Raw genomic sequence first — 14,522 nt, 5'->3', positions numbered from 1 at the left:
CTTGTTTCTTTATCGGGAAAAGGATTCAAGCCAAAATCAATCGTAATTAAGTCGACACATTTAGAATAAAGTCCCTGGGATCAGCACGAAGCATGAAATCACTCAGCAGGTCGTGTCGTGTGTTAGAATTGACCATTTTTGTTCTTTGTGTGTCTTATTCACACTATAAGAAATGTTTAAATCTGATATTAAAGTGGATTTATTCAGCTCGTTCATTCTTGGACGCCCAAGTTTGTGAATGAAATAACTTGAGAAGAAAGTCACCTGGATTTTAAAGTTGATAAACCATAAGTGCGTCAGGAGGCCGAGACAACAACAGCTCAGCCCACCTGTGGTTCAGACCTTGAGCTTGTGAGGGGCAACCAATCAGAAGAAAGTTTGCATTAAGGGGGAGGAGCTAAAAGAGCTTACCTGAATCACAGAGATTGGCCGAGTGAAACTGGTCACAGTGAGGATGCTGCACCAAAACCCTCCGTGTGATTGTTTTTGATCACCAGTAATTTGAATGACAGACACTAACTCGCTTTGCTAACTAACGACCGAGTGGCAGCGCGTCACGGAGAGGACGTGGAGAAGGTTTGCCGTTAAAGTAAAAGCTCGGGCCTCAGCCTGAAACCAACACATTTCAAAAGGAGCAACTTTTACTTTGAAGATAAACCGTCTCTGTTTCCAGTTGGCGTCACGCTCTTCGTTTGCTTAGTGAGTAGGTGGCAAGTGTTTGCAGATGAGTCTGCATCTTCCATATAAACTAGAGGTAACCATGGCAACCTGTTAATGACCCAAGCAATCACAAGGAGGGTTTTGACACCGTGTAACCAGTTTCACCTAGCAACAGCTAGCAACATCGCACAGACGCTCACCAACTGTGCAGCCAGCGGTTGCCAGGTGTTACCAGCTGCATGTCTGTCGTACTGAAAGGAAAACTACCTGTAAATGTTTTAAAACAGTGTCTTTGACATGTTGTTGTGTTGGAGCTTCACCACAGCTCTCGTTTATCGTCCCGGCTGTGTGCTTGTACTAAAACTGTAGTAAGTAAACGGATGATTATAAAGAAGCAGAACCCAAAACAGAGAATCTTTGTGAGCCACTGATCTGGAGACAGATCCACGCTGGCAGCAACACACACAGGTTAAACGGGATAAAAGCTTTACATGGACCAAGTTAGCCAAACTAAGCTCGCTGACTTCGCTGCAGATCAGCTGTTTGTCCTCAGAGACACGGAGACAGAGTGGCTCACAGACAGGATGACAAATAGGACTCTACGGGTTAAAAGACAGAAACAACACAAGTGTGCAAAGTAGAACAGAAGAGCACTTTACTCCATCACACTGGCAGGCCTGCACGCCAACTATAGCTAAGTGGTGTGTGTGTGTAAATGCATATTGTTTGTCAGGCTCACAGCCTTGGGAGCGTCAGTTCAAACAACACTAGCTAGCAGAGGCTTCATGGGACGGATGGGAGGAGAGACGGAGGGATGAGGTGGGGGTGGGGTGAGACGAGGAGACTCGGGGAGGAGAAATGAAGAGAAATGTAGAAAAACCTCGTCTTTGGTAACAAATCGATAAAAAGATGTTTAACCGCGGAGGCACAGTCGCTCTGCTTTGGTGTGTTTTTGACCTTAGCCAATCAGGAGTGACATCAGTGTCAGTTTTCCTGTAAAGAATATTATCAGAATGTTGTTACGTATATATACGTGATTGATGACCGATCAGATCTTTTACACTTCTCTCATGACACTTATATAGGTCCACTGATCAGCAGCTTCCCGATTGGCTCGTATGAATGACCGGACAGTCTCAGTCGCAGCTCCGAAACGCTTAAATTGTCTCCGTCCTCACGTTATTTCAGAGTTTTCTGCAGGCTCAGGATGTCAAAGTAAAGTTACAAAGTTTTATTCGCAGCATGGCCACACCGTAAAGAGTTGAACGGTAACTGTGGACTCGTCCTGCCGAGGTTGGTGTCAGACAGGAAACACCTCAGCACTCAAAAGCATGAATTGATTTTTTTTTTAATCAGAGGAAGTGATCATTACTGGTTAAAATGTGGCCACAAATCCTTCAGAAGAACCAGGAAGCTGCTGGTATTCATCACGTGACTGTAGGGAAGAGATGGCAGGAGAGTGCGAAGAAGCAGAAAAGGATGTGAAGGAATGTTTGAAATGAAGAGGTTTTAGAGAAAAGAGCTGTGATGGAGGGAGGGTTAAAGCAGAGTTCAGTGTCAGCGTGAGGAGATTAACCCCTTTAATTCATTATTAAGGCTGCAGAGAGAGGAAGAGGAGGGAGTGACTGAGAGACGAAGAGGATTCGTATACTGCGTTTGTGATGAGTCGCATCATGATTGCGTCTCTCGCTCTGGTGACAAACTCATCTGCAGTTGTCATGGAGTCATTTCTGGGATTTAACGTTAATCTTTATTTCGAGATTGCAGCTGTGAGGATTTCTCCAGCGGGAAATTAGCTGTGATAACGTGTTTGACATATGGCATTAAGCATGTTTCAGTGAGAGTAAACGACAAGTTTTTAGAGAGGAAATTAGTACGAAGCTTTTAACTAAATGGAGGTAACGTAGGCTGTTTGGAAAAGAGGTGCTTAAAGCAGTGAAATCTGGATTTCCGAGTGCCGTGTGTTCATCGTGGAGCCTGAAGTCGATGTTACCATAATGGCTAAAATGTGCCATCGTCAAATTTTAGCTTAAGTGTCAAAGAGAAGAAGACAGTTCAGCGTTTCTGTGCAGGTCCTCAATCATCCAGGTCAATAGTCTCAGGAGCTTGGAAAGAAAACCACGTCACCTCTGAGATGTTTCACCTCTCATCCGAAAAATGTCGGTCTTAGCACTGAGAAAGTCCAACCGCTTTTCTTTCCCAGCTCCTTAGAAGACACTTTAGTCGAGTTTCCCATCGTGATGATGTGCGTTGGATCCTCAGTGCTCGGTGGCACTGGAAACCAGCAAACACTGTGAAAGACATTGGCTGAGGAGCCGGAGTCATCCCCCACTGAAAAATAAAAACTGTGTCTGATTGTAGCGTCATTGCCTTATAATTGAGGGGACTGTTCCTGCACCTCAACAGCACTGAAGCACCGAACGCTTCATCGGTAAAAATAAGTTACTAAGTGGCGTGATTGCACAGGGAGGAGTCTTCCGGAGGCAGCAGTGTATCCTGTCACCGTGGAAATGAGCTCCGTCCCAATTCCTTCAAACGATCCATCAGATTTAGACGAGTACCGTGTGTCTACTCCAGTGTGACCTTTCCCTTTCTTGGCTGCCTTTACTGGAGATGACAGGTGTCACTGCTCTGCTTCTGAGTGATCGGCTGTCAGAGGAGCTTTTTTTCCTCAGAGGTTGAACTTCACGCTCTGAAACAGCCTGAAGCGAAGCAGGATTATTATGTGAAAGAGATGCTGACAGCTTTGAAAGATGTGACCACAGTGCTACTCTTAATTTGCTTCCACACAGTCTGAGGCTCCGGCTGTTTGTGCGGGGGAGACTAGCATCAGTTTTAATTTGTGTATTTGAAGTGCAGTGAGCATATTTGCATTTGTGGAATAAGTACTAATACACTTCCATACAATGAGTCTTTACTAAAAACAAAGGGCTATAGCATTACAACACAAGACTTACAGTTGCCCTAATGTTGGGCGATATGTCAAATTTTTCCAGCCAACATTCATCGGTCCAATAAATGACGATAGGTGATGTATCCATGCAGGTGACTTTTTGATGGGCGGAGCAATGTAATCATGCACGGACTGATTTGCCTATTGAAATCCAAGCATGGAGGAACTAGTTGCCAAAAAACCCCAAAGTCGTCAGTTTGGGATTTCTTTGGCGTTAAACCGGATGAAAGAGGCAAAGCTGCCGCTGTGCAGACGTACAGCTCCAGCAAAGGACTCAAACACGACTAACATGCATGAGCGTTTAAGTGTTCGCCATCCAGCTGAGTATGCTCGGCTATCACCAGCTTTCCATCAACAAGCTCTGGAAAAGCTTTTCACCAGCAGAATATCCAAAGTGCTTTTGCTAAAACAGTTAAATATGAAAAGGACAGCTCCAGGTGGACACAGTGCTCGCTGGCTGTCTCTAAATATCTGTCAAAGGAAGTGATGTCGTTTCATACTGTGGAAAAGGAGCCATTCGTCGAGGTGCTGAACGCTTTTGTCGAGCGGCACATGCTTCCAGGATGGAAATATTTAATCGTATATTACAGCACGATTAGTTTTCTCCATTGACGACTTCTCTTAGCAAACTTACTCATGGGTGAAAGAAACATTGGCGATGGTCGATAAATTCATCCAATCGCCCAACCTTAATCCACACACCTATAACACGTCCATTTTAAATGTACTTTAGTGTCCGATGTTGTATTTTTAAAGTATTCCTACTCTGACGAATGAGCTGCTTGCACGGAGTCACGTGACTCAGTCCATCTGCACATCCGTAGCCTCAACTCACCTAAACTTCAGACAGCAGCAGAAAAATGATGCCCATCCCAAGTTAAGCTTTTATTCCTAAAAACTGTTTCTGATTGGAGAAACTGAGCGTGTTACCGTGGTTACAGCAGTTATTCTGGTTTACAGTGAGGTTCATGGACGAGGCTCTGTGTGCGTCCACGGAGCGCTCCAGAAGAGCATCAGCAGCTGACTGAGAAGCTTCTTAAATATCGACGCCGACATCAGACGGTCGGTCCTGACATGAGGAGCAAAGTTGCATCAGTCTGACATTCTTTGCAATCGTCTCCTGCTCGGAGAATCCCAGAAGTGCAGGAGCAGACTCCTGCTGCTGCGTCTCTCATTCATGATGCATTAAACTGCACATAAATATTTATATGGTGCTTTCTGTGTTGGACCCCGCATGGACCATTTGCATTTGGTAGACTTTCAGGTTCACAACGGTGTATAAATATCAAGCAGAGACGTCACAGCATCCAAGCAGAGCTCACAAGGGTCCATTACTCTTATAGAATAAGAGTCTTTGGAGCTCGATTCTGCAGAAAGTTTGTCCTCCACATCCCTGAGTGCTGCCAAAAGGAGTCAAAAGTTCAGCAGCACAGTCTGAGATCTCTTATATAAGGTTGGTCAACCTCAGGGGGAGACACGAATGCACCGAGCATCTCTGCAGAGTGTCTCGAATGTGTCCACACCAACTTTGTCCCCCTGCTCATGCACACGCACACACACACACACACACACACACAGCCTCCCCTGCAGCCGTCTCATGCTTCGCATGTGGACGCGCTGCTCTTCTTTGAAGTTCAGTGAGGGATTTGGGAAGCCGTCTGCAAACTCCTCGAGTCATGATGTTGGAGAGATAAAACACGGACAGGACGGATGATCGAGGGAAACTCGTTTTCATAGTCGTGTTTTCAGTAACTCTGAGCGTCACGAAGCGTTAATCCTGACAGCGCTTCCCTCTGTACTCGCTGAAGACGGAGGAAAAGACCTTTAACTGACAGGCTTTTCGGGGTCTTTGAATTGGTTTATGGGCTTTGTATCCAAAGCTCCGGAGAGATTGGAAAATGTCAACGTTTTTCATCAACTACTTTTTATTATGAGCAATCGCTTCCCTGTATCTATATTAAAAATCTTCAAGGATTTAAAAATAAAAGGTGACACAGGTGCAGGTGAGAGTGAGGGTTTGGTTTCAGGCACAGAAAATACAGAAACTCATGCGACAAAGAAATTTATAATCACAGCAAAAGTATCAACTTTGACAACGAATGGCGATCTGAAAGCTGGATCAAATGCAGAAGGTATGGAGCAGCTTGTGCTGCTCATCTGGGTCCGGGTCGGGGAACCAGCTTCGTCAGCAGAGAAGTCCAAACCTTCCCGTCCTTGACCATCAACTCCAGCTCATCGGGAGAGATACCGAGGTGATCCCAAGCCGGCCAAAATACTTCTTCTTCTTCTTACAACTTTTTAGGAAACTCATAAATGATGCAGAATATGTTTCAACACAGTTGCTGCAGAACTCTCTCAGACTTCATCTGCAGCTTTCAGTAATCAGAGGGAAGATGTCTGATCGCTCTAAATGACCTTAACGCAGCCGCACTAAACTTTTCCACATTTTGAAGCCTCTTCTGTCTTTTCTTGTCTGTCTGTTGGACTTTTGATCAAACTGAACCTCCTGAGGAACTCCAGGCTGGATGGATACTGAAGTGCTAACGTGAACCTTGACGTCTTCTGTATTTTTCTGTTTCAGACGTATGCAGTACAGAGCCACTACGGCATTCCTCATTCAGAGGTAAACAGCTGCTTTATTCACTCTGCTCATCTTTGATATGATCGCTTGTTTCTGTCTGATTTCCGTCTCTGTTCCTGTCAGTTAGCAAAGCTGCACCAGTTGTCGATGCAGCAGCAAGGCCTGGCCCCCATCAGCCAGTCAGCTACACAAGTACTGCCTGGTATGTGTGCACACACACACACACACACACACACACACACACTCTCTCTAGCCAAACAAACGTCCTTAAAGTGCTTTGTTTTCATTTATCGCTGAGGCCACATACGTCACACATTTCCCTCAGAGTGCTGCCTCTCCTCCAGTCTGAGGAGAAACTTTCGATTGAGGTCAGTAAGCGGCATCGAAGCCGAGTCGCTGTCACTGAGCTTTATAAGCCACTCGCACTCGAGACGCTTCGTCCAAACCTGCACACAAACAGAGTCGGGGAGGACAGTGTAGGAGGAGGAATGAAGCTGAGCCCCACTGACACGATGCGTTTCCTCCTCCTCATCCTGACCCGAACCTCATTTTAACCGTAACAAAGGGAGGATTTAAAAAGTTGCTTTATTCTGCATTTCAGTCTTTTATTGACAGCGAGAGACGCTAAGAATCTAAAATAAAGTCTGCCTCCATCTCTCAAAAAACTGGATTCCTAAACATACACACACACACACACGTTGGTTATTCATATCTTGTGGGGACATGTAATTGACATAATGCTTTCCCTACCCCCTAACCCTTACCCTAAACCTAACCATAACACAGTTGTAACCCTGACACTAAAACCACATTCTGAGTCTCTATCAAACTTGGGGGGACAGGCATTTTGGTCCCCAAAGGGATTGTAAAATTCCATTTTTGGTCCCCACAAAGATATGAATACACACTCACACACACACAAACTTTTCCACATTCCAGGAATCATTAACTTCTGATATAAGAACTTTTCTCTCACACACTGATGGAGCTGCTTTAGCAGTTGAGGCAGATGTTCTCTGGGTAAATCTGAAAGCTGGATTTATTACAAAGAAGTATGACCTGTGTAAACCTGCTCTCTGTGTAAGATAAACATATACCTGTAGTAAATATTTAGCATCAGAGCGATCTGCTCGTTAACATCTCTTTTTTTCCCCGCATGTCTGAATCTGCAGGTATTTGTTAAAGTCAAAACAAAGAGCGACTCACAGTCTCGGTGTCCGGCTCAGATTAATAGTTCAATACGCCGTATAATAAATCAGACTCCACAGAGCGGTTTGTGATCTGTGAAATAAAAGACAGCCACAGAGGCTTTTGTGCTCACTGTAGTTTCATTATTGACTGATCTCCTCAGTGAAACCTGAAACACTGCAAACCGCTGTGCTTCCTGGAAAAAGTCCATTTAACAGGAACTGCCTTTAATCTTAACGCGCCTGCATGTGTCCTGTGTTTCCAGACGATTCCCCACCTCCCTCTGACTCGATAACGTCTGCTCTCTGAGGCTGAGCGCTAAAGACTCAGGAGGAGGAGTCAGAGTGTGATAATGGTTCCCTCTGTCATTCCAAAGGAAATTAAGAGCCCACCTCACTGACGCAGTCACACAAAGCTTACAATAAAACCATAACACTGCTGCAAACCTGAGCCTAAAACCTCAAACAGCCACTCGAGATTCTGGGCCCTCTGAGAGATTTGACTGCATGCAGCACATGTTGGTGACGTGCACGAGGAAAAGCGTGAGCGCGCGAGAGATGAGCTGTCAGCAGACGCATACGTGTTCAGTCTGCACACATTCGACTTTGAATCAAAGGACTAAAAACAGACTTCAAAGTCTGCAGCCTCTTTAAAAAAAACTGATTTATTCAGAAACCTTATTTTCATTTTGGAAAAGTCATTACGTCGAGTTTCATCATTCTCTTTATCAAAAACACCAGAGATGTTTGTAAAAATGTGTGAATGTTATCAAACATCCTCCGAGTTTAGCTTTTAAAATGCACAATGCTCTCTCTCCTGTCTGCGTCTCTTTTTGTGGGAGAACTTTTCAAGTACATAATTAGATAATGAATGTTACACGAGCTTCATTCTGCAGCGCGGCTCCGAATTAGAATCTGTGCCTGGTGGCTTTGATTTGGAGCATCCAGCTGAGCTTACACGCCGACTGCAGAGCAGCTCTCTGTACTCGAACCTGGCCTGCAGATTTCTGGCTGCATCGGTGAGGCTCCACGCCGCTCTGGAGAACGGCTCCGCTCATCGACTAAAAGGTGGAAATCAAAGGTGTGACTGAGGAAACAGCTGATTCTGTTGGCCTCGTTTATAATAAGACCGCAGAGATGGCATCGTTAAAACAATTCAATTCAGGAAATTGAATAATTTGTCACAGATGCAGTTTTTGTAGCAAAGGAGAGAACTCCTCGTTTCACCTCCACCTCTTCAGAGGAGCCAATCAGGTTCTGACATTCCTCAAGGAAGGAAAGCAGCAACTATATAAGAGGACAAAGGACCAGAGGACAGAAGTGAAAGACAGAAAAGAGGTAGGAGAAAAAGGACAAAAGGACCGAGAAGAGGAATAGAATAGCCAGTTTTTTGTCAATATACATGTACAACGAAGTTATGGAAGACGAAGAAAAAGAAAAGGAGAAAATGGAAAGAAGGAAATGAGAGAAAAAACAGAAGAACCAGAAAGAGAAGAGAGATGAAAAACATGTGTGAGGCATAGGGAAGAAGGAAAATGAAAGAGATTTAAGAATGAGAACTAAGGCAAGGAGGGAGGAAGAGAAGGAAAGGATGAGAAAGGACGAAGAAAAAGGGAAGAAGGAAAAGCAAAAGCAGCAAAAAGAACCATCGACGAGAGAGTCGTCACGGCGGGGCGGCTGATTATTTCAACACAGTCCTGGTAGAAGACTCATCATCGGACGGGTCTCTCTCTCACACACACACACACACACACACACACACACACACACACACACACAGCTGCCAGTGCTAAACAATGATCTACTAGAGACACTTTAGTTTCAGAGCGACCTGACCTTCCTGCAGCAAACAACGTAAACGAGCGACAGATCCGGGTAAAGCTCAGTTTTTTTGGCTCCTCATTAGCCGAGATGGATAGAATCATCCAGGCACAAATATATCGATGCTGCAAACCGTGATCAGCGAGTCGTGATCGCAGGGACGATAAACGGGAGAGCAGAAAGTTTCATCCCTGACAGAAACTTTCCTTCTGGTCTGAAAGTAAAGTCATGAAAGCAGCAGGAAGAAAAGAGAGGTGGGAATCAAACTCATAAGCAAACCTCCTAAAAACTGAAAGAAACTCTTGTTAAGGCGCTTTTCCACTACAGGCAGGCAGAAATATCAAAGTGAGGGACAATCGGACACATCAGAGGAGTAAGAATCAAAATCCAGGTGCAGAAAGAAAATCTGACGAATGTGTCCTTGTTAGCTGTTTGTGTGTCTGTGTGTGTTCGTGTCTTATGATTTAGACGCTCTTATTATTTATTCCTCCGATTAATATCCAGAAAAAGTGTCGGGACACCAGGGAGCGGAAAACTGTAATATTTCCAGAGCAGAAATGCAGAGCCAGGCCTGGCAGAGGGGCTCACCGGTGAGCGCCTGATGGTTGGATTCAACCCGATCACACTGAATCAAGTGACGGGGTGTAGGGTGGGGGTGCTGAGCATGAAGGTGAAGCTTTCCTGTGGCCACGAGCTGTGGGTGGGGATCGAAACAAAGAGATCAAGGATGCGAGCAGGAGAAACGGGAGCCTGGGTTACAGACGGGGTGATGTCATCTGTCATTTAGGACAAATCCCAACATTCGCCTCAGTCTGCTTCATATCTGTGAGTAATGCTGACCACCCGTCCTGACTCGCTCTGGTCTCCAGCTGTAGTCACCAAATCAGAAACAGTGTTATTAAAGCACAAACAGAGATTCCTTCCTTTTTTATTAATGGGGTAAAATTAAAAAAGTGATTTATTGAAACGTTTTTCCTTCTTTGTTCCAGCTTTGCCCGTCTTTCAGTGTTCCTCCCACTTTTCTCTTATCAAAGTCAAACGAAGTCTTTGTGCATCCCCGTTTGTGGAGGACGGTAATGAAAAAGAAGCCGTTGGGGGTTTGTTGTGTTTTGATCCCTGATGATTTGCTGCAGTGCAGAATGTTTTCTAATCATTCAAAATGAATTATCTCTGTCTTCTCTCTCTCCCAGGAGGGGTGGAGGCTAATTCCCAAACCACATCTCAGGAGCTGCTCATTCCCAACGATGTGAGTAAGAGAGAGCGCGCTCAGCTCCAGAGGAAGCGTGTTTGCTGTCCTAAGTTTGTGAGTGAAAGTGTAGCATGACTCCGGCCGCTAATCTCCTTCTACCTACACGAAAACACACGCCTACGGGTCAGCTCGTGCTCACTCCTACACAAGCTTCCTCCTCCTCTTCAGCGTTTCTCCTCCTCTCAGCCCTCAGCCCACTCCGGCTTTCTGTGGTTTTGAACTGCTGATGTTATCGAGAGCTCCTCCTCCTCCTCCTCCTCCTCCTCCTTTATTGAGCTAGAAAAGCAGCTTTACAGTGTGTAACGATGTTAGCGCAAACATAATGCTGAAGTCGGTCTGTGTGTTTCATTCCCCGTTTGTCTCCGTCTGTCTCTCCGAACATTCAAACTCCACGCCAACCTCCAGCTGCGGAGATGAAGCTTCTTCTGAAAAATGAAATCAATGCTGCTCGTCTGCCTCTTCATACCTTTTTATTTCTGTGGCTTTGTCAGATGTAAACACGCAGCTCCAAACTTTGCAGAGATTTGAGTCTGAAACTGTGCGGTTGCAGTTCTTGGTTGCTGTGAAGTGTTGCAGATAACACAGAGTGTAAATGAATGGTTTTAGTGGTTTTACTGGGCAGATGTGTGGGACACGCTGGCTTCAATCACACCTCAGCTTTAAGAAAGCTAACGAGTTGATATTTTCCCATCATTTAGAAAACGTGTGTTCAGTTCAAGGTTTGGTTTATTTCAATTTGTACGTCTGTATTTTTCATACTGGGCTCCACAGACACGTTTTTTAACTTCTAGTCTTTTATGTAATTAAAGTGCTTTCAGTTGTTTTGAACTACACTGAGAGAAACATGAATCATTTTAACAGTTCACCTTGTAATTATGACATAAAATATGTACAACAGAGCAGGAAGTTTACAAAGAACTGGTTTGAAGGTTTAACAGAGGAACAATTCAAATGTTCAAACTCACTTTAAGAACTGAAGATGACCTGGTGAGGAAGCACGACTGATGGCCATAAAACTGTTTACATTTTAATGTTGTTATTAAAACGGTTCAGATTCTATATCATGTTTTGTCAGTGAAATGAACACCTGGACCTGAAAGGGTGTTGCAGTATATTATCAGCTGTGTGCTCCCATAAACCCCCCCGCCCCCGCCGCTGCTGGCCCCGCCCCCGCCCGGTTCCTCTCTGTGAGCAGCCCTGCAGAGCTCCCAGTGGCTTTTTTTTCAGACACTTAACAGCTCAGTGTCGTGCTCAAGGACGTGTGACGTTTGATGGACGTGTCGACTGTTTCGAGGTCAAAGCGGTAACCTTTTGTTCATATGACAGCTTCTGGCCACCCAGCCTTACCCTCTCCCCCCTCAGCCTCCCCCCCTCCCCCTCAGCCTCCGTCTCAGACAGTAATTCGGCCAGCCTGAGCTCAGCTGTTTGATGCTTCGCCCTCTCTTTGGTTTGGCTGTGTTTACACACCACGATCCAGCTCCAGCCACAGCTCTCATTAAGCTGTTTACATGCTTCTGTAATGGGACTCCACGCCCGATCATCAGGCTTACAGCTACACGTAGTTTGTGTGAGTGTTCAAACTCAAATGATAAAAGGAAAATTATTATTCGTGTAAACAACATAACGTGACTCAGACTGAGCTGTGGAGCTCGCTCTGTGGTTTACCAGGTCAGGATTAAGTTACTCAAACACACTGAATGTTTATCAACAATGGTTTAAGCACCTCGATGAAATGTCCGTCCGTCTGTCTCAGTAATGAGCTCATTAGAATTTGGTGCTCAAAGGTCAGAGTCTGTGACCTCGGACATTAATGCTGCTCATCTAGTCCGATCACGACAGTTTTCTGACTGCTATTTGCATCCCTTATATTTGGTGGCACGGGTCTGTTTCTGCGACCTCACTGCCTTTTCCATGCACATCGAGATGGGTTGCAAAGAGGCTTGCAGATAGAGAGTACCTGTAGGGAGGCTGAAGCCTCGATTGTACTCTGTTGTGGAAACTGGAGAACCAACGGCTGACTAGTTATTCCTGTTAAATCCTTTGAAGTCTGCTGCCTGAGATGAAGTTGGTGCCTCGTAATGGACGTTTTCTGAAAAGTGAAGCCAGGCTGTATATTAACTTTTTAAAATATATCAATATGTTTTTGAATAAGACAAAGGATTGCATTGTTTTTAATCGATATTGAGGTTTTACAGACCATGTGACATTGTTACCGTGATTGTCCAAAATCATGGACAATGTATTCTGAAGAGACTGAATGAATGGAAGTGATGGACGTGTCTACAGACACTTTCCTGCTCCTCTGCGAGTTGTAGTGAAACTGTGAAAAATGCAACACAAATAGGAAATGGGGACATGTTGGTTTTATTTTGAAATGTCTTTATTTCCATTTTTTAACTAGTAGTTTTTGGACTTAAATCTGAGGACACACAAGTGGTTTTGTTCTTCTGTGACCTACGTTCCCCAGGATTGAGCCACTGCCCTTCTGATTGGTAGATGACCTGCTTTACCTCCTGAGCTGCATCCACTGTCTGTTGGCAACCAAACCAAACACTTGGAGGTTTTTGGTGCAGCTCTGTCTTTGCAATCAATTTCATACAGCGAGAACCGCCACCAATCATTTTTCCATTGCAACCAGTGGTTGCGTCTCCGTGTGTCTCCGTGCGTCTCCGTGTGCGTGATGTGACCTGAGAACCTGCAGTCGTGTGTAGGGATGGGTACCGGTGTCCGGTGCCATGATGGCACCGGTTCTGACATAAACGGTAGTAACCAGACCGAAAAGCAGCGCACATTTCGGTGCTTTATTTTTCTTGAGATGTCATACACTTTGGATTCTAGCCAATCATTTTACCTTTACAAGCGTAGTAGGCGGGGCCAGGTACGTACGTTCTTTTAGAGCAGAGATACAGATTAAAAATGCCCAAGGCGAAGCGGTCAAAGTCTGGCTGTACTTCACAGCAAAAGATGCAAACTCAGCAGCCTGCAACAAGTGCTTTAAGCCTCACGCCCCCGGTACCGCGAGCAAAAAGGAGGAGATCACGTTTAATCGGTTATAACACGGGGTGAGAAATACAAGTCCAGACATGTGTGGTATCCACAGAAACCTCTGAATCTCAGCTAAAATGTCATATAAACCATTTCTACAACCACCAAACTCACCGAAAACAAGCCGCGATTAAACGAGCAGTTATGTGAATGCGCACAAGTCCGCTAAACAAACAAGGTGAACCAGAAATTCTCCAGACTTCATGTAACCATCTAAAGATAGGCTGGTTATCTTCCAGAGCTATCACCAATTCCAAACACCAAGTTTCACCACACTCTGACCAAAATTCACTGAATGAGCGGCAAAAGAAGACCACAAAAACACACAGCGGCGCAAATGCGCTAAGACAGAAATTGGCTTACCGTCCAGATTTCCTCCGTTATTTTCGCCGGTAGCCATGTGATTATCAGCAGTTACCATGACTACCTAGCGGCATCAGAGTCATTTTCCGTCAACAACCTCCATTTTAGACCCACCTACAGACACGTGACTGGACAGACGTCACATGCAGTAAATTTGGGCCCACGTGGGTTTTGGCATTACAACGTCTGATTGGTTGACGTAACGTGAACGTGGCATCGTTACTGTGACTCTATTGGCTCAAACAATTAAAAAGAGGTGTCAATCATGCAAATTGACCAAAAGAAACCAAAGTTACAGCCCCTCAGAGTTTAAAGGGCCAGAGGCCAATGAAGCGCTTCATGGCAGAAAAGGCCCATTACCATGTAAATGTGTGGTTAATTCTTCAAAAACGCATTTTTAAAAAAGCATTTTTAGGCATGTTAATAAAATTAATTAATGACTGCTCTTAAATACCTAAAAAAATCAACTGGCATGGTGTCCAATTGTGTGCAAGAATTGGACATTTTTGTACAACGCCTGGATATTCATGTATTGACGGCGCTGTAATTTTTCACTGTTTCACTTTAAAAACATAAATCTTTGCACAGATGATGCTTATATGTTGTTACGGTTCTTATCATTTTGCAGAAAAAGAGAGCGCTAAAAATAAAAACATGAGAGGT

At 44.8% G+C, this 14,522-nt stretch overlaps 1 protein-coding gene across 1 annotated transcript in view; it reads left to right on the top strand.

The window, feature by feature from the left end:
- Nucleotides 1-14,522, top strand: part of pcbp4 (poly(rC) binding protein 4) — a 178,222-nt gene that overhangs the window by 143,661 nt on the left and 20,039 nt on the right. The window contains exons 12-14 of the mRNA XM_039611948.1: nucleotides 6,195-6,236; nucleotides 6,318-6,396; nucleotides 10,393-10,448. Coding sequence (XP_039467882.1) covers nucleotides 6,195-6,236; nucleotides 6,318-6,396; nucleotides 10,393-10,448 — 177 coding nt within the window. The remainder of the gene's footprint in view (nucleotides 1-6,194; nucleotides 6,237-6,317; nucleotides 6,397-10,392; nucleotides 10,449-14,522) is intronic.

Source organism: Oreochromis aureus, linkage group 5 (assembly GCF_013358895.1).
Source record: "Oreochromis aureus strain Israel breed Guangdong linkage group 5, ZZ_aureus, whole genome shotgun sequence".
In the NCBI taxonomy this organism is placed as follows: domain Eukaryota; kingdom Metazoa; phylum Chordata; class Actinopteri; order Cichliformes; family Cichlidae; genus Oreochromis; species Oreochromis aureus.
This window is presented reverse-complemented; position numbering and strand designations above follow the sequence as displayed.